Here is a 20,720-nt window from a genome sequence, read left to right as displayed (position 1 = left end):
CCGAAATATCTCTAGTTTTTACATATTAGAAAAGCACCAGGATACTGCAAGGCCTCCTGGGCCCTGTCCAGGCTCCCGCACTTCATGTGTGTCCTCATCAGCTCCATCCCCTTCGCACTGCTGTCCTCTGTCGGTCTGGGCAGGGGCCATCTCTGCACGTGCTGACCCCCCGTCCCTGTCCTTTCTTCCTCTAAACGTGTTACCACTCTGACCAGCACTCCCCACCGCCCCGCCCCAAACTGTGCACTCCATAAGGACCGTGGTGTGTCTTCGTTTCCTTCTCAGTGATGAGTAGATCCTCAAATGTGTTAGCTGAACAAAAGTGAAGTGATTCCATGATGCATGTGCTCAGGGGCTTCCGCAAAGGAAGATGCTGTTGGCCTTCAGGCTCACCAGAGTTGTACAGGCCAACCAGCCTGCCTCGGGTACCGTGTTCGTCCATGCACAGGTGCATTAAATAGGGAGTGAGGATCAGGTATGAGGTGTTATGTTGGCCCAGGTGACACACCAGGGCCTTCGTTCTCATGGAGCCGCTAGGATTTTTCCAGAAGATGAACTGGTTGAACTTCGGGGTTCTTTCAAGTGCTTTGACTCTCGCTTTCTCATCACGTCTCTTCTGAAGTTCACGGGTGAGACTTCCTAAATGTGCTCTGGACCGTGGAGGGCAGTGGGAGAAGCGGGGGCTTTACACTCTGATCCAGATCCACTCCGTCCCACACGGTGCTGTTGGGCAAGTCCCTGAACGTCTCCAAGCTTCGTCTTTAAACTTGAGATAATCAGACCTCTAGGACTTTGATCAGGACTTAAAAAGACACTATCTGATGTGCTTACCCAATATCGAGCACATAGTAGGCACCTAATAAACATTTTGTCCTTTTGCCCCTTGCCTTCAGAATATAAAAGCTTTTTCACGTGGAATAGAAAGGAAGACTCTAGTCGATACCCTTGCGACAACATTGGTGGCCGTGTCCTGGTTTTAGTGATTAGTATATTTATCACAGATTGAAATGCCTTCACCTTCTCCAGGTGACCTGTCACTTAGACAAACCGGAGACACGTTATTGTCACTTCTGAAATAGGAAGTATGTGTGATGACTGAACATGCTGCTTTTTCTTTCCCTGTTTTGTGTATTTTGATATGAACCACATGACTTCTTAACTCCAAATGGACCAGAAAATTCAGTTGAGCAGCGTGCCCTGTTCCTCGAGCTCTCAGGGGTTGTGCAGGGGACAGCACTCCTTTCTCACCCCACTTCATGTCTGTCATTCCTCATTCCTTCTGGGTCCCTCCCTACCTCGTGTCTTGTCTTATGCCACAGACTTGTTTGACGGTCAAAATGTTTTTTTGAACAGGACCTACTGCAGCTACAGTATGAAGGTGTTGCGGTCATGAAATTATTTAATAGAGCTAAAGTAAATGTCAACCTTCTGATCTTCCTCCTCAACAAAAAGTTCTACGGGAAGTAATTGATCCGTTGCCACCAGCCCAGAAGGATGAAGGAAAGAAGCTCCTCACAGTTCCCTTTCTCGGGTCCTTCTTTCCTCATTGGAAGCAAAGACATGGTCCACAACAAAGCCTCAACCTGATACACTCCCAGCGCCACACTTTTCACCCCTCCCGCTCTGATGGGACTTCTGTTGCCCTTTCTTCATAGTGAAATTGTATTTCAGGCTTAGTCTGATCCTCTTGTTCCTTCATTTTCTTCCGTCACTTAGGAAAGAGCGGAAGCTCCACTAAACTCTCTCTCCGTTGTTAAGGTCTGAGAGGCCGCATGACTCTCTTGTAAGCTTTGGTGTTTGTGTGAATTAGCAACAGGGATGGTGGGACTTGAATTCTTGCTGTTTGGAAGCAGGCGCTCTCAGCACTAGTAACAGACACGCATGGAAGGCACACAAACATCTCCAGTCTCTAGGTTTTCATTTAAAGGTGAAGTACCTTTACATTTCCATCCCATTGGTCAAATGGAAGGATCCAGGGGCTTCTTGGTTCTCTTCCATTCTGTTTTCCTTTATGCGCAGGAGCTAACGGAAATCACTGTCTGCGCTCAAAGGAAACCTTTCTAGCAAAGGGGGAGACACGGCTTTTAAATGTCACCATTAAATGTGAACCGGGCTGTCGGTGTAGCTCTCTGATCGGCGGGCAGGAGAGTCCCACCGGGAATACCCGGCTGCCGAGGGGGGTTCACCGCGGTCTGCCGTGCCTGCATGTTTGCGCTGCTGGAGGGAGGGGGCTCCATCCGGGAAGGCGGTCCTGTCTGCTCTCCCTGTAGCGAAGGGACCGGCCAGCCCTAGCATAGAGTGTAATTGTCTTCAAAACTGTTTTATGTCTCAAGAGTGCCTTATGAAAGTGTAGATTTACTTCTTGAAATGTGGGTGATAGGACTTTTTTTAAGATTTATATAATGCTTTAAAAGCCTTTAGAATATGGTAAGAAAATGGTTTTTAAAAATTGGCTTATCTGTATATCAGAACTCTTAGAACTTTCTTACATAGCTACAACACTAGGATTTATCTGCAGGGTTGCAGGGAGATAATCCTGCCTTCAATAGACTGAAACAAAAACAAACAAAACCAGCCAACCAACATTAACTTGGTATTAAGATCTCTTTTTCCCACTTCTTTCTCTTCCCTTGCTGCCCACGCCATGCCTTTATTTTATGAGCTCCCATTTTTCTGGGTTTAGTCAGAAACAATTCAATTCTAAACATTGAATTTAGGAAGCTTTTGTTATTACATAAAAAGTCATATACTTAAAAACACACACACACACACACACACACACACACACAACAAAACTGTTTATCCAGGAAAATATGTTGGAAATCATGCTACTGAGCCTCCATTTTCTCTGATGTTTTGGTTCAGTATTCTTTTATCATAAAACGTAAAGTTTAACAAAATAAACTTACATTTAAAAATTTATTGATGTATATTGAAAGCCAATAAACTGTTCGTTAATAACAAATCATGTGATGTGTCCCTATTACAAATGTAAGCATTGGAGATGTGTTTTTCCTGAGAGACCGTTTACTCGGTAAGATCCGCCATCGTGCAAATGTGAGTTGTCTTGAGTCTTCACACCCTCCACCCGGGACGAGGTGAGGTGTGGCTCGCCACCAGGCTGACCTGGTTTTTTACTGTATTTTGCAAGATCACTTTTTAGTGAATATTTTCCTCCGATCCAAAGCAGATGCTAAGACAAGTAGCATCACCACAAAAACTGAGACCTACCAAAGTGTCAACCCCTTCTCCTTAAGAGCCTAGCCATCCCCGATGCCCATCGGACCCCCATGGCCGCATCCATGGCAGACCCTGAGCAAAGTTTACAACTCCTTGAATAAAATACGGTGTTTCAGTTATTCATGAGGATTGTAGTGCCCTTGATAAACTCCTAACGCAAAATAGTGCAACATGCACTTCAAAATGTCCTGTAGAATTACGGTTCAAATAGCATGGAGAAGGCCCAGACCAACTCGTCCCGGCGTTGAAACCACGGAGCTCTTCCTCCTGCTGTTCATTGGCGGTAGCCTTCTCCGTCTCATCCCTCCTCCTCTGACCTTCTCTTCCACCGGCTCCAGGACATTTATCATGAATTTACTTCCAACCGTTTGGACTGCCCACGAGGTTGCCGCACACAATTGCCTTTGTATCTCTAGGAAATAAAAAGGTCATTTGTTCATGTTTGTGTTTATTTTTCTCAGTTTCATTGTTAGCAGTTCCTGTTCAACAGCGTTGGCTAGAGCGAGCTTTAATGATTGAAAACTACAACAGAAAACAACTCCCTCTCCAGTCTTCCTGAAGGAGCAAACCCATGTCCCCTACCAGCTCACAGAATTCTGGCAAAGCCAGGTTTCGCACGGGAGTCCGTTTAGCCTCGTTTTTTTTGACGTGTCCTCTGCTTCACGTAGCCTCAGCAGAAAAAGAAGTCGGGGCTGCGGAGAGCACGCGGAATGCGGCGTCTGGTTGGCTGATGGCGGGGAGTTGGGCACCGCTGCGGCCTCGGGTCCCAACGGGGCTGCCCCGCACCAGGTCGTCTCCGCTCCACCCAGGTCACCAGAAAGGGACTAGCGGAAGTTGCATATGGAAAAAGTAAACAGCAAAAGGGGGGGGGGATTGGCTTCCTTTTGAGTAAGGCCCCGAGGCACAGCCTCACTCAGAAATACAAATATGTATATAATCCTGTTGTGTTTATAAACTGTGGCCAGACTCTATTGGAAAATTAGGGACTGGGAAGTAAGAGGAAAAACAGAATACCTCGAAAGTAAACAGCAGTGGAAGACGGGAGACGGCGGTCCGTGCAAGTGGAAGAGTGGTGGGCGCTGTGCTGGGAGCGCGGGACCCCCCCCCAGCCCCGCTTTTCTCCTCCAGAAGTGGGGGGCTGCTCTCTGCGGCCGCGTCACTGAGACAACTCGGGCTCTACGTCGTCCTGCAAAGAAATCAAGGGAGGCAGAAAGGTGCTTATCAGGACCTAACGGTATTAAATAAGGAAACCAGCACCAGGGCAAACGGGAGGAAGGGGCGCGGGAGCCCCAGTGGCCCCCCCTCCCCGTGCCCCACAGCCGCGCCCCTCCCGCCTTTATGCCGGTGCAAACCCACGGGGAAGTGGGGCACCCGGACCCCTGCACGGATTCTAAATCTGACATCTAAACTTCCTAACCTTTAAATCACGAAGTGTGCAGCTGCCCACATACTGTGAATTTCAAGATAAAAATTACCTCGCTTTTAAAGGTATGCAGCAGAACCCGCTGTGCATCTTTCTTTACACTCAGTGCTCACCACAGTAAGTGCCGTCACCCCCTGTCACCAAGCGTTAACTACAGTTTTACTAATCCCTATGCTGTATTTTCCTTTTTTTTGAAGATTTTATTTTTAAGTCATCTCTACACCCAACACGGGGCTCGAACTCACAACCCCAAGATCAAGAGTCGCAGCTCCTCTGACTGAACCAGCCAGGTGCCCCTGTATGCTGTGCTTTCCATCTCCATGACTTACTTATTGGAAGTTTATACCTCTTAATCCCCTTTATTTCATCCACCCACCCCCAACCATCAATTTGTTCCCTGTAAGTAAGAGTTTGATTTTTTTCTTGCTTCATTTGTTTCGGGTTTTTTTTTAGATCCCACATGAGTGAAATCATCCGGTATATGTCTTTCTCTGACTTATTTCTCTTAGCATAATACCCTGTAGGTCCATCCATGTTGTCTCAAATGGCAAGCTCTCTTTCTTTTTTATGACTAATATTCCATTGTGTGTATAGCCCACATCTTTTATCTGTTCATCCATCGATGGGCACTTGGGCTGCTTCCAGATCTTGGCTATTGTAAACAATGCTGCTATAGGAGGTACGTATGTCTTTTCAAATTAGCATTTTTGTTTTGTTTGGGTCAATACCCAGTAGGAGAATTACTGGATCATAGGGTAGTTCTATTTTTAAATTTTTTGAGGAACCTCCACACTGTTTTCCACAATGGCTGCACCAGTTTACATTCCCACCAACAGTGCACGAGGGTTCCTCTTTCTCCACATCCTTGCCAACACTTGCTATTTCTTGTCTTTTTGATTCTAGCCATACTGACAGATGTAAGGTGATATCTCATTTTGATTTGCACTTCCCTGATGAATAGTGATGATGAGACCTTTTCAAGTGTCTTTTAGTCATTTGTATGTCTTCTTTGGAAAAATATTCAGGTCCTCTGCTCATTTTTTTAAAAGATTTTATTTGAGAGAGGAGGGAGAAGCAGACTCCCTGCTGAGCAGGGAGCCCAACAAGGGGCTCGATCCCAGGACTCTGAGATCATGACCTGACGCTTAACCAACTGAGCCACCCAGGTGCTCCTCTGCTCATTTTTTAATCAGATAATTTTTTGCTCTAAGTTCTTAATGTATTTTGGATATTAATTCCTTATCAGATAATATCATTTGCAAATATCTTCTCTCATTCAGTAGGTTGCCTTGTCATTTTCTTGATGGTTTACTTCCCCGTACAAAAGCTTTTATTTTGGTATAGTCCCAATAGTTGGTTTTTGTTTTCCCAACCTATCCAGGAAAATGTTGCTAAGGCCAATGTCAAAGAGATGACTGCCTATGTTTTCTTCTATGAGTCTTACGGTTTCATGTCTCACATTTAGGTCTTTAACCCATTTTGAGTTTATTTTAGTATATGGCATAGGAAAGTGGTCCAGTTTCATTCTTTTGCATGTGGCTGTCCAGTTTTCCTAGTACCATGTATTGAAGAGGCTGTCTTTTCTCCATTGTATATTCTTTTCTCCTTTGTTGTAGGTTAATTGACCATATAAGTGCGCGTTTATTTCTGGGTTCTCTATTTTCCATTGATCTATGTGTCTATTTTTGTTCCCTCTCCATTTTTAAAGGTACACAAACAGCTCTTTATCAGTTCGAACGCTTACATCTTTTTCCTCTTTAAGCTCACGTTTCCATTCCACTTCCCTCAGAATTTTATCCTAATGTAATATTTAAAGCATAAGTCTTTTTATGATTCTGTCATGATTATCTCACAAAAATAAAAATTTGTTTTATTTCCTTTGACCATAAGGCTGTGAATGCAATCCAGAAAAATACTTTGTGTCATTACAGTTCTCATTAATGCGTGTTTGATCAAAGTGCCATATTGTCTGGACAGTTGTTTAAGATACTTGAAATGCGTTTCTTAATGGGATAAATGAAGAGTTTTTAAATGAAGGTTTAAGGAACTTATGGGTAAACATTACTACTTGCTAGAATGAGTTAGGGCTCATGGCCAGTTCTCTTCTGTTTTTCATTTTTATAAATGTAAGCTCTGCGAACCTTTGCTACCAAATTAGCACATGGCAATGGAAGGTGTTTCGTTATAATGATGTCATCCATTTTGGGGAACTCCTTAGTTTATCCAAAGAATCTCAATGATTTATGGTAATTAGAACATGATTAAGTCTTGCAATTTTGTTAAAAGCAAAAAAAAATTACCTGAATTTATTATTCAGTTATGAAATTATCCACTTCCTCCAGATTTTAGAAGTAGACAAGGGGCTTCTCAAAGACTTATTAAATAACTGAATTAAACTCATAACGTTTTGACTTAGAGACAACTTATTTAACCCAATATGCTAAAGATGCTTGGGGAAAATGGAAATATTTTAATACGCTTTCAGCACTACAACTTTTAAACTTTTTTATTAGGAAAAACTAACATATAAATAGAAAGAATACTATAATGAACTCCCATGTGGCCTCAATTATTATCCACACATAGTCAAACTGTTCTCCTCCCTAATGCCACCCCAAGCCCCCTTAGGTTATTTTGACAAATCCCAGATATAGTACCATTTCAACCATAAGTACTTCAGGATGTGTCTCTAGCATAGTGTTTCTAATTAGGGGGCAACTGTGTTCCCAGGAGACATTTGGCAATATTTGGAGATTTTTTTGTTGTTGTTGTCCCAGCTAAGGGAGTACTGCAGCCATTTAGTGGGTAGATGCCAGGGATCCTGATTAACATCCTACAATGTGCAGGACAATCTCCCTCAACAAGGAATTATCCAGTCCAGAATGTCAATAGTACTGGGGTGAGAAATCCCACTCTTTACATAGAAGGACTTAAGAAAAAAATCCCCAAACCATTATCACACTTAAACAATCATTTTAAAATACCAGACATGCAGTCGATGTTTGCATTTCTGCAGTGTCTTGTAATTGCTCAAATAGTTCATATGTTTGAATCAGGTGTCAAACAAGGTACACATGTCACATTTGGTTGACAGGTCTTTTAAATCCTTTAACTATAAATTCTCTTTTTTAATCTTGCAGTTTTATGATGTTGATCCTGTAGAATTTCTACATTCTGGATTTCTTTCTTTCTTTCTTTTTTTTTTTTTTTAAGATTTTATTCATTTATTTGACAGATAGCAAGAGAGCACAAGCAGGGGGAGCAGGAGGCAGAGGGAGAGGGAGAAGCAGGCTCTCCGCTGAGCAGGGAGCCGGATACGGGACTCGATCCCAGGACCCTGGGATCATGACCTGAGCTGAAGGCAGACGCTTAATGACTGAGCCACCTAGACTCCCCCTGACCATCAGTTCTAATGAGCTAGTACTAAACCTCCGATCTTATCCCAGGAATAATTGGGAGTAACTGATGGATTTTAAGAAGAACAAGAAGCATTCAGATGTGGGCTTTAGACAGGTGGAGGGAGAATGGGGACGAGGAGGGAAGACTCAGGACAGCGTGTGCTAAGGATCTTTTGTGCGTCCCGCTGGACCCACTCTCCACCCTCACTTTCCTCTGTGCCCAGAGCTGCTGGCCACATGCACCCCGTCATTGTCTCCCTCCAGGCTGTGGTTGCGTTTGGCCAGTGGTGGGCGTCACAAGGAGATTGGAGGTCTGGGGGAAGGCAGGGTTAGGATTTCTTCTTCCAGGTTGCTGCATCACCTGCCTCTGCCTACCAAAGGCCAGAGCTCGGGTCAGGCGGCTCTGGCCCAGCACCCTGGGCACCTGGTGACTCAGACAGTTAAGCATCTGCCTTTGGCTCAGGTCCTGATCTCAGGGTCCTGGGATGGAGTCCCGCGTCGGGCTCCCCTGCTCAGCGGGGAGTCTGCTTCTCCCTCTACCCCTCCCTGCTGCTTGTGATCACTCTCTCTCACACTCACCCTCTCTCTCAAATAAATAAATAAATAAATAAAATATTTTTAAAAAAATTGAACAAGTGTTCCTGATTGAAGGATGCTAAGAAACATGACACCTGAATATAGTGAGCAATCTCAGATTTTCTTTTGCCATAAAGAATGTTACTGGGACCATTGGTAAACATTTTAATAACGTCTGTAGATTAGATAACAGTACTATATCTGTCAATTTCCTGATTTTGATAATTACACTGTGATCATGTAAGAGAATATCCTTGATTTTATAAAATAAGCACTGAAGTATCTAGGGGGAAAGGGGCACCATATCAACTTACTCTCAAATGATTTAGAAAAATATATATAGGGGCGCCTGGGTGGCTCAGTCGGTTTAAGCATCTGACTCTTGATTTCATCTCAGGTAGTGATCTCAGGTCACGATCGCAGGGTTGTGGGATCCAGTCCCGCATTGGGCTCCATGCTCATTAGGGAGTCAGCTTGAGATTCTCTCTCTCCCTCTCCCTCTGCTCTCCCCCCCCAAAACAAACAAATAAATCTTAAAAAAAAAGAATATATATAGAGAGAGAAAGAAATGATAAAGCAAGTGAAGTAAAATATTTGAGGGATCTGAGTAAAGAGTATATGAGAATTCTTTTTTTTAATTAAAAAAAATTTTTTTAGAGAGGGTGAGGGGAGGGGCAGAGGGAGAGAGAGAATCTTAGGCAGGCTCCATGCCCAGTGTGGAGACCAATGCAGGGCTTGATATCACAACCCTGAGATCATGACCTTAGCTGAAATCAAGAGTCAGTTGCTTAATGGACTGAACCACCCAGACGCCCCTCTTTATTTTTTTTTAGATTTTTTTTTTTTTTAAAGATTTTATTTATTTTGAGAGAGAGCACAAGTGGGGTAAGGAGCAGAGGGAGAAGCAGACTCGAGTGGGGTGAGGGGCAGAGAGATGGGAAGAAGCAGACTCTCCACTGAGCAGGGAGCCCTATTTGGCGCTCGATCTGGGCGCTCCGGGATCATGACCTGAGCTGAAGGGAGACGCTTAACCAACTGAGCCACCCAGGCGCCCCCTAGGTTTTAAGTAATCTCTATACCCAACGTGGGGCTTGAACTCACAACCCTGAGTTCAAGGGTCACAGGCTCCACTGACTGAGAAAGCCGGGCACACACACCAAGAATTCTTTAAATTATTGCAACTTTTCTAAAAGTCTAAAATTATGTAAAATAAAAAAGTTTTAAAGAAATGAGGATCCTTGGGACGGGCTGGGTGGCTCAGTCGGTTGGGCGTCTGCCTTCAGCTCAGGTCATGATCCCAGGGTCCTGGGATCGAGTCCCGCATTGGGCTCCCTGCTCCGCGGGGAGCCTGCTTCTCCCTCTGCCTCTGTCTCTCTCTCTGTCTCTCATGAATAAATAAATAAAATCTTTAAAAAAAAAAAAAAAAGAAGAAATGAGGATCCCTCTCCTGCTGCTTCCCCTGCTTGTGGCTGTCTCTCTCAAATAAGTAAATAAAATCTTAAAAAAATACAAGAAAAAGACTACAGACTATTAATTCTTTGACCCATCCTATGATTCCATTCTTTTCTTTTTTTTTTAAGATTTTATTTATTTGAGAGAGAGTGAACAAGAGAGAGAGCACACAAGCAGGGGGAGTGGGAGTGGGAGAGGGAAAAGCAGGCTCCCCACTGAGCAGGGAGCCCAAAGTGGGCTCAATCCCAGGACCCTGAGATCATGACTTGAGCTGAAGGCAGACGCTTAACCAACTGAGCCACCCAAGAGCCCCCTATGATTTCATTCTTAATGGCAGGATTTCTTAAGGTTTGGCCCCCAAACCCCCTGTAACAGAATCATCTGTTATAAAGGCAGAATCCTGGGCTACAATCCCGTCTGCAAAAATCATAATCTCTGGGGATGGGATCCAGGAATATAAATTTTAAACAAACACCTGGATTCCAACAAAGTTGTAGACAAAGGTAAATGGAAAACAGTAAAACACCTAGAAATACTGGATAAGACATGACAAAAACTGTAATGCATACTTGAACTCACAAGAAAAGAAAATCCTCAAGTGACTAAAAATCAAATAGTAAGCATGTGCTTATCTATTCCAGTAATCTAGGAGCTTCAAGTTTTTGGGTTTTTTTAATTAACTAAACTCCATACTTTATTCAAATTTCCTCGGTTTTTACCTATTATCTTTTTTCTGTTCCAGGATTCCACATGACATTTAGTCATCATGTCCCCTTAGGCTCCTCTTGGCTGTGATGGTTGGAGTTTCAGTTTTTAAGTCCCAGAGAGTTAGACCAGGAACCCAAGCCAGGACCTCAGGTGTATTGGGAGAAGCAATCTTCTCTGGGACCTGAGCATTCTTGGACATGGTGGCTGGTTATGCCGCAAACGCAAATCTCTGATCATTCTTTCCTGGGCCATTTCTCAGGCTTGTGTGTGTGGCTAGCAGCTTTGAGAGATGAGGTAATGCCTTCTTCTGGCACAAAGAACGGGCTCATTCTTCCCCTGTGACAGAACCCACTGCCTGTGTAGGCATCCACGTGGGCCCTTCTGCATCACCCCTGTGGGACTTGGAGGGTAAAGGGAATTGACACAAAAATGATGCTCATGCTGCTTGCTGGGTGGTGTCTTTGACCCAGGAATCTCTTGCCTCCTGCCAGAATCCACGAAACAGTACGGATTAATGCATTTGCCTGTAAGGTAAAATTTCAGCTGGAAATAGTGAATGCTACCCAGTGGTAAAGTTAACAAAGAAGCTTGGCCATCTCTGGCTGGGCTCTGGGGGGAAAAAAAACAACCCTTGAGAAACCAAAAATTTGGCCCTACAGGGGTTTAGGGTCTGCATTTACAATATCCATGTAATAAAAACCCTCATGTCTAGTCATTGATTTTTCTGTAGCTCATTGAACAAAGCATAAATACATCTGAGTCATATTCCCACTACCCAAGAGTCCCACGATACCCACAGGACCAAAAAGAAAAAAAAAATCAAGCCCCCTTAAAGATGAAAGCATAGTTAAAAACTTTAGGAAACAATCCACCATAAGCAAGAGCCAGCAGATGCAACAAATAGGATCAGAGCTCCCCACACTTGGGCTAATAAAACAACATGCTGAAAGAGAATGTAAAATTGTATAAAGGCGTAAAAGAAGGGAAAAAAACATAAGAACAGGACTCTGAATAAAGATCAGGCTAGATTCGAAAAGCTTAGATGGAAAAACATAGTCCTTTTTTAAGATTTTATTTATTTATTTGAGAAAGAGTGAGCAAGAGAGCACAAGCAGAGGAAGAGGGAGAAGCAGATTCCCTGCTGAGCAGGGATCCTGACGTGGAGCTCCATCCCAGGACCCTGGGATCATGACCTGAACCAAAGGCAGCCACTCAACCGACTGAGCCATCCAGGTGCCCCTAGGAAAACATAGTTCTTTTTTTTTTTTTTTTAATTTTTTTTTTTTAATTTATTTATTCATGAAAGTCAGAGAGAGAGAGAGAGGCAGAGGCAGAGGGAGAGAAGCAGGCTCCCCGCCTAGCAGGGAGCCCGATGCGGGACTCGATCCCAGGACCCTGGGATCATGACCTGAGCTGAAGGCAGACGCTTAACCATCTGAGCCACCCAGGCGCCCCAGGAAAACATAGTTCTTAAAGAAGATAAAACTCAATGGGCAGGTTAAACAGCCAATTAGATAGAACTGAAGAGAAAAGCTAATAAAGTGGAAGATGGATCTGAGGAAATCACCCAGAATGTAGCACAAAACTAGAGTGGAAAAATATGAAAGGGAGATAAAAAGAAACAAAAAATAGAATGACTACGTTTGATATGCATCTAACTGAACTTCTAGAGGGAAAGAATAGAGAATATGGAGAAGAAGCAATAGTCGAAGAGATTTTAGCAAATTTTCTAGAACATTTGAAAGGTGTGTAGTGGAGTCTTCCAGTTGTTCTCCAGTGTATGTTCTCCCCTCATCTAATGCAATGGTCCTCAAAGTGAGGTCCCAGAGCAGGCAGCCTCGGCATCACCTGACAACTTGTTATATATGCAAATTCTCAGCCCCATCCAAGACCTCCTGAATCATACGCTCAGAAGTGGGGCTCAGGAATCTGTTTTAATAAGCTCTCCAGTGATTCTGATCAACACTAAAGTTTGAGAACCACTGGTCTATCATAATGGAATACCGATTTATTTTTATTTATTTATTTATTTATTTATTTATTTATTTATTTATTTATTTATTTATGATTTTATTTATTTATTTGACAGAGAGACAGTGAGAACAGGAACACAAGCAGGGGAAACGGGAGAGGGAGAAGCAGGCTTCCTGCTGAGCAGGGAGCCCGATGCAGGGCTCCATCCCAGGACCCTGGGATCATGACCTGAGCCGAAGGCAGATGCTTCACCGATTGAGCCACCCAGGCACCCCAGAAACCTGATTTTTAAAAATGTATTTATCTATTTAAGAGAGAGAGCACAAGAGAGCGTGAGTGGGTGGGGGAAGGGGAGAGGGAGAGAGAGAAAATCTTTTTTTTTTTTAAATTATTTGTTTATTTGTCAGAGAGAGAGCAGGAGCAGGGGGAGTGGCAGAGGGAGAAGCAGGTTCCCCGCTGAGCAAGGAGCCCTGACGCTGGACTTGATCCCAGGGTTCTGGAATCATGACCTGAGCCGAAGGCAGACGCTTTACCGACTGAACCACCCAGGTGTCCCGGGAGGGAGAGAATCTTAAGCAGACTCCACACCCAGTGGCATGGAGCCCAACCCAGGGCTCGATCTCATGACCCTGAGATCATGACCTGGGCCCAAATCAAGAGTCAGATGTCTAACTGCTCCTTGTACACACTTTCAACCAATATTTGTATTTTCAGCCCTCTCCCTCCCCTCCTCTGCTGCCTCTGGTCCACTTTCTGAAGTTCTTTGATGTAAATTATCTTGCTTCTTATTAGCTTGTCCCTTTCCCCTGGTTCTCAGGCACTTTTTTTTCGGCTTCCTTTGTTCTGCTTTGGCACTTACCATTGGTCCATGTGTGGTGGGCCATAGCTAGGCCTTCCAGCAGAAAGCCCCTTACCTGGACAAAAGTGAAAAGTTAAGGCACAGGCAAGGGGAGGTTGCAGAAGTTGGACACACCAAGAATTTCAAGACCCTGAACCTGAGCGCAGACTCAGGACCCCCATGACCCAAGCTGTTTCCAGGTGCTAACACAGATGCTTCAGCAGAGGTGGAATTAAAACCTGGGAGCTTTATTTTGAAGCTCCTCGGGCCTGTTGACCATAGTCGCCACCTCCCCGAGCATCCCCGTATGAAGACCAGAAGGAAAAAACTGGGAATTCACACTCACTAATATGTCTCCTTTGTCTGAGTCAGGCGTTGGCAAACTCCTTTTTGTAAAGGGCCAGAGAGCAAATAATTTGAGTTTTGCAGGCCATCGGGTTTTATCTCCTTGTCGCTATTCACCTTTGCCTCTGTAGCAGGAAAGTAGCCATAATCAACACATAAATAAATGGATATGGCAGGTCTCCAATAAAACTTCATTTACAAAAACAGTGGGACAGATTTGGCCCATTGACTGTAGATAACTGACCCCTGGTCTAAGTTATTCTCAGAACTTTTCATGTTCGATAAAGATTGTAAGAGAATTGCTCAGTATTTGTGGGAATCAGTTGTTTGAAAACGCAGAATTTTGAAGACTTTTAAAAAAATCTTCCGGCTTCTTTGGTTGCTGGCGCTGTTAGCTTAATTACTGTTCCTTCATAGATAATCTTTCTCTTCTCCTTGGTTACTTTACAGTTTTGTTCTACTATGTTGAGTTGTGGATTTTGTTTTATTTATCTTGTTTACAACTCAATATAGTTCTCTCTGAAGATGTGTATCGGTTAGGATTAGATTTAGCTATAACAGAAAAACCTCCCAAAAAGGGACCTGAAACAGGATGAAAGTTTATTTCTCTCTCATGTAAAAGTTAAGGTATTATTGGGGCACCTGGCTGGTTCAGTGTGTAGAGCATGTGACTCCTGATCTCAGGGTAGTGAGGTCAAGCCCCACATTGGGCGTAGAGCTCACTTAAAAAAAAAAAGAAGTCAAGGTATTTATCTTGGTGCTCTGCCATTCAAAACCTCAACTTCATGGTGTAAGATATTGGCATCTACATTCTAAGCAGCAAGATAGAGGAAGGTGAGAATAAGGAAAAAGGCATATGCACTGTGTCTCTCTTACAAGGAAGGTTCTCAGAGGCTGCTACATTAACTTCTTTTTTTTAAAGACACATTTATTCAGCGTCATGATCAGACTATTACATTTAGGAATCAACAGCATGGGTGCAAAAAAAAAAAAATCTACATTAAAACCCTTTGTTGGAATGCTTTACACTTCCCACAGAACAGAAACTAAAATAACCTGTTATACAATTAGTCACAAATACAGTCCTCGAGTTTTTTGCCCATACACATGAGTATTGTCTAAAACATGTCTTCTCTGTAGCAGCTTACATTAACTTCTTTTTATATCCATCCCATTGAACAGAACTTACATGGCCACACCAAAATATAAGAAAGTCACATGCCCAACTAAAAATCAGGATTCTACGGGACCCCTGGCTGGCTCAGTCGGTTAAGTGTCCAACTCTTGATCTCAGCTCAGGTCTTGATCTCAGGGTCATGAGTTCAAGCCACGTGTTGGGCTCCACGCTGGGTGCGAATGCGAAGCCTACTTAAAAAAATAAAAAAGCCGCACACATGCACACATAGCTTACAGTCAGTTGTTTAAAACTAAATGGCGTTTGTTCTTTCTTACGTTTTCTTGATATTAATAGTAATACATACTTGTTTTTTAAACACATATCATTTAGAAATGTGTAAAGCAGAAGATAAAAGTTTCCCAGTAGTCCCTACATCCCCAAAGGCAACTATTGTTAACCATATCTTGATATGTTTACACAAATTTTTCTATTTAAGTATAAAAGGTCCTGGTTTGATTCCTGTAACAAAGGCCAAAATAACAGGGCTTTAAACAAAATCGATGCTTATCTCTCAGTCATGTAATGATCTAGAAGCAGTCCAGAGCTAATATTGTGGTCCCACAGTGCTGGGATCCTAGGTCCCTTTGCTACCATTGTCCTGTCATTCTCAACACATAGTTTTTTGTTTGTTTGTTTGTTTGTTTTTTTAATGTTTTATTTATTCATTTGAGACACAGAGATACAGAGAGAGAGAGAGAAAGCATGAGCAGGGAGAGAGGCTGAGGGAGAGGGAGAAGTAGGCTCCTCGCTGAGCAGGGAGCCCGATGCAGGGCTCGATCCCAGGACCCTGGGAACATGACCCAAGCCGAAGGCAGGCGCTTAACCCACTGAGCCACCAGGCGCCCCTCAACACATAGTTTTTTTTTTTTAAAGATTTTATTTATTTATTTGAGAGAGCAAGAATGAGAGCGAGCACATGAGAGGGGGGAGGGTCAGAGGGAGAAGCAGACTCCCGGCCGAGCAGGGAGCCCAATGCGGGACTCGATCCAGGGACTCCAGGATCATGACCTGAGCCGAAGGCAGTCGCTTAACCAACTGAGCCACCCAGGCGCCCCTCAACACATAGTTTTCATCTCATGGCCTAAGATAGCTGCTCCTGATCTACTAGTTACACATCCATATTCCAGCCAGCAAGCAGGAGAGAAGAGGAAACAGACCACTCCCCTTTTTCATGCAACTGCCCGAGAAAGTTGCCTATACTACTTCTGCTCACACCCTATTGAGTGGAACGTAATCACATGACCATACCTATTTGCAAGGGAGAGTGGGAAATGTAGTCTTTAGCTGGCTTTAGCTGGGCAGTGATGTACCCAGCTAAAACTCCGGGTTTCCTTTAATAAAGGAAGGAGGAGAGAATGAGTATGGGGTCACAGCTAGCAATCTCTACTACAGAATATTTAAATATATATATTTAAAGACATTTTTATTTCCAGAAAAAAGGAATCTATACATATTTATCATCTCTGCCTTAATTATGATTTTAGAGTCAAGGATCACCAGAGATTTGGGGAAAGCCTCTAGATGGAGGTCACAATGAACCAAAAAAATGAACTCAGACAAAACAGAGGCAGACAATGTAAGGAGTAGAAGAAAATGTAAAAACAGAAATAACCTGTAATTAATAGCTCATCCATGCAATGAGTACAGGATGCTATTAAAAAAGAAATATTCAGGGGCACCTGGGTGGCTTAGTCATTAAGCGTCTGCCTTCGGCTCAGGTCATGATCCCGGGGTTCTGGAATCGAGCCCCGCATCGGGCTCCCTGCTCGGCAGGGAGCCTGCTTCTCCCTCTCCCACTCCCCCTGCTTGTGTTCCCTCTCTTGCTGTCTTTCTCTCTGTCAAATAAATAAATAAAATCTTTAAAAAAAAAAATAAAAAAGAAGTATTCAGGGGCACCTGGGTGGCTCATTTGTTAAGTGTCTGCCTTCAGCTCAGGTCATGATCCCAGGGTCCTGGGATTGAGTCGCGGGTCGGGCTCCCTGCTCAGCAGGGAGTCTTCTTCTCCCTCCCCCTCTGCCCCTCCACCCACCCCCAATCATTCTCTCTCTCTCTTCTCTCAAATAAATATAAAATCTTAAAAAAAAAAAAAGGAACATTCAGAAACCAGGAAAAAGCTCTTAGAAGTTAAAAATATAGCAGAAATAAAAGTTCAATTAGCAGGGTCAAAGGATAAAGTTGAGAAAATTTATCAGGAAACAGCAACAAAAAAAGAAAAAGAAATAGAAAATAGAAGAGAAAATATATGAAAATTAGAAGAGCATTTTTTTAAGAAGAACAATTTAGAAGATCTATTAACTGAGAGATTTTCCAGAAAGAGCAAAGTAAATGAGAAGAAAATTATCCAAAAATAAGATGATTTTGGGGGTGCCTGGGTGGTTAAGTGGCTGACTCTGGATTTCAGCTCAGGTCATGACCTCAGGGTCCTGGGATGGAACCCCGGGTCGGGCTCCACACTCAGCGGGGAGTCTGCTTGAGGATTCTCTCTCCCTCTGCCCCTCCCCTTGCTCATAAGCAGGTGCTCTCTCTCTAAAATAAATAAATCTTAAAAAAAAAAAGATAATTTTTCAGAACTGAAGGACACAAGTGTCCAGTTTGTAGACACATATCACTGCCCAGACAGTGGACAACAACAAAAACCCCATACCAAGGCATATCATTGTAAAACATCAGAACATTAAGCCTTCAGAGAACGAGGGTGACAAAATAAAAATAAACAATAAGGGCCCTCAAAAACCGGGTCACCCACAAAGGAAAGAGAATGTGAATGGCCTTCTCAATAGCAATGTGAGAAGTGAGAAAACAGTGAAGCAATGTGTTCACAGATCTAAGTGAACAGGATTTCCAATGAAGAAGACTATTCTTAGCCAGACTATCAATCAAATATGAGCGTAAAATAAACACACACACACACACACACACACACAGTTGCATGGGTTTTATGTTTTATGTACTCTTTTTTTTCTCAGGAAACTAGTGGGGACTGTTCTCCACTACAGTGAAGGAGTACATGAAGTGCGAGCACAACGGGGGATGCAGGAAGCAGGTTAGAGGACGGGGGATGAAGGGACCCTCAGGATGATGGTGGGGGCAGCAGTCGGCCCCACAGAGCGACCGGTCCGGGTGGAGCAAGAAGTCCAAGTGCTCCATTCATAGACTCAGCCATGTCTTCCACTATTCTGTTGGAGAGCTGGAGGAAGGATTTGTAATGGGTTGAGAGAAATGTAAGCAAATAAAAATCAGAGGCAGTAATTAACTCCTCCCACCCCCGCAACTGTAGAAAAATGGAACTATAGTATGCTATGTAAGCACCTACTACTGACTTACCAAAAATTATCATATAACCACACTGAAAGAATGGGAGCAGGGAAGATCATACTTTTGTTGAGGATACAAAATAGCCAGAGCGTCCTTTTCCATCATAGAAAATGAATAGTCAATATCTAAAACTGAAAAAAAAAATCACAAAACAGCAGGACAAGCTTATTTATAGAGGGAAATGGGAATTACTTCTTTTTAAAATTATAGGCTTTGGGGCGCCTGGGTGGCTCAGTCGTTAAGCGTCTGCCTTCGTCTGTCTTCGGCTCAGGTCATGATCCCAAGATCCTGGGATTGAGCCCCGCATCAGCCTCCCTGCTCAGTGGGAAGCCTGCTTCTCCCTCTCCCACTCCCCCTGTTTGTGTTCCCTGTCTCTCTCTCTGTCAAATAAATAAGTAAAATCTTTAAAAAAAATAAAATTATAGGCCTTGTAAAACTATTGACAATTTGCACGTATTTATTTGATTAAAAAATTGAAAATGATCAGGCTAACTATAATAAGAACAGAAATGGACTGAATATCTTCCAAATCATAGGCCTTGTAAAACTATTGTTAAATACTTCGCATGTATTTATTTGATTAAAAAATTGAGAATGATCAGGCTAACCATAATAAGAATAGAAATGGAATGAATATCTTCCAAATCAGATCGGGGAAATGTGGAAATAAAAACCAGTCATTCAATGCAATAAAATGCAGGCATGGTAGATAAATGCACTGGTGAGTCGCTGGATGAATATGGTGGAGTTAGCTCATTACCCATTCCTGTGTCCTCCTGGGCCTTCCTGTATTTCAGAAGCTGGGATTCTGGATGCAATTTTGGCTCTTCCAATCACATTTTCTCTTATTTGATTTGTAAGGTGGAAGAGAAGCAGAGCCTGGGGGTGTGCTATTCCTGTGGGTGAGGACTGCTGTGGATGTGTCTGATTTCTCTGTGGTGGCTTCTTATCATGACACTAGCCATCCAGTTCATGAGCTGGCAAGTGCAGCCACAACTTTCCCGTTCAAGAAGTGGCTTCCAGATTTCAGAAGGGGCAGTGGCTCTTTTGGTGGCCTGGTTCGGCCGCATGCCTCTCAAAGTCACTCCTGAAGGTTCAGCCTAGAATCTGCTTCTTCTGCCCTCCAGAGAAGCCCTTTAGCCATTTTAGACCCTATAATAAATCCTTTTGTACTTAAACTATCTAGAATGAATTCTGTTCTCTGAAACTGAACCCAGAGGATATAACAGGTATGCAGAAAATAAAATATAAAAAAAAGTGTGAAAAATACCCCAAAATACAACAGAAGAATTCAATGACAATGAGAATTAATCCAATTATAATTAATAAAACAAGCTTAACTCTAGCTAATAGAGATATACTCTCATATTAAAATTTAAAAATCCAGCTATATGCTATGAGACACTATGAGACACATGAAAAACAATGAAATACTACATAGTAGTTAATCATACATACAGATGAATCTCCAAAACATAACAGGAAATGAGAAAAGTTGCAAAAGATTATTCAGCATGACGTCGTTTTCGTAAACCTGAAAAACAAAAATTGGTATTCTATACAGTTGGCAGATCCATACATCATACATAATAAAACTATAAAAACATGAGTAGGAATGATACGCACCCACTTGAGCCCAGTGATTGGGAGGAAGGAGAAATAAGGGTAGGGCTCTAGTTAGGTCTAATTTTATATTTCTTTAATAAGTACCAAGTAAATGAAGCAAAACGTTTTATGTTTACTCTTGAGTGGGGGCCGTGGGTGTCATCAGTATAATTTTCTGGACTCGTCCGCGTGTCTGGTGTTGCCTAGTTGACAAAACACAGCCCCACTCTCGGCGCGGTCCAGGCGCCGTCGTCCGGGAGCAGCTCCTGGGCTGCAGAAGTTGGGGCGACAGCGGGGAGACGGGCCCCTGGCTGGAGCCGGCGTCTGCGGAGGCCCGGGGGAGACTCGAAAAGAACCTGGAAGAGGGGCCGGGGCTGGGGAGCGAAGAGCTCGCACCAGGGCGGGGATGGCGGCTCCAGGGTGTGCACATCACGAGGTGGTTTTTGAAAAACTGAGCTGCAGATTTGGTAGCTCCGGCTGCGCGCGCCCGGGCGGACCGTGAGCGGAGCCCCCCGACGGCGGCGCGGGCCGGGAGCGGGCCTGGCGGGCGGCCCGAGGCCCCGCAGCGCGGGAGCCGCGGGAGGGAAGGCTCAGGCGTCGGGCGCCCAGTCGTCTCCCCGGGGGCGAAGCGGCGGCCCGGGAGAGGGCGGGCACGAGGCCGGGGGCGTG

At 43.7% G+C, this 20,720-nt stretch overlaps 1 protein-coding gene and 1 long non-coding RNA gene across 6 annotated transcripts in view; one reads left to right on the top strand and one right to left on the bottom strand.

Annotated features, from left to right (window-relative positions):
* The window catches only part of IQGAP1 (IQ motif containing GTPase activating protein 1), a 61,244-nt gene extending 57,565 nt beyond the window's left edge, over positions 1–3,679 (top strand). For both annotated transcript variants that reach the window (XM_081831722.1, XM_081831720.1), the window contains exon 34: positions 1,354–3,679. In XM_081831722.1, the coding sequence (XP_081687848.1) occupies positions 1,354–1,467 (114 nt within the window). In that variant the 3' untranslated portion in view covers positions 1,468–3,679. The remainder of the gene's footprint in view (positions 1–1,353) is intronic.
* An 11,061-nt stretch (positions 3,680–14,740) lies between these two features.
* Positions 14,741–20,710, bottom strand: LOC115943989 (uncharacterized). 4 transcript variants are annotated; one of them, XR_014148826.1, is made up of 4 exons: positions 20,157–20,710; positions 19,901–19,980; positions 18,456–18,577; positions 14,741–18,318 (listed from the first exon to the last, which is right to left on the bottom strand). It is a non-coding gene; the product is annotated as an uncharacterized LOC115943989 (long non-coding RNA). The 4 variants fall into 4 exon arrangements; XR_014148825.1 differs by having other exon boundaries at positions 14,741–18,577; XR_014148827.1 differs by having other exon boundaries at positions 14,741–18,577; positions 20,189–20,710.
* Between the last annotated feature and the right edge of the window lie 10 nt (positions 20,711–20,720).

Source organism: Leptonychotes weddellii, chromosome 9 (assembly GCF_054177405.1).
Source record: "Leptonychotes weddellii isolate Sample4059 chromosome 9, ASM5417740v2, whole genome shotgun sequence".
In the NCBI taxonomy this organism is placed as follows: domain Eukaryota; kingdom Metazoa; phylum Chordata; class Mammalia; order Carnivora; family Phocidae; genus Leptonychotes; species Leptonychotes weddellii.
Note: the sequence above shows the minus strand (reverse complement) of the source record. Positions and strands in the feature narration are given on the sequence as shown.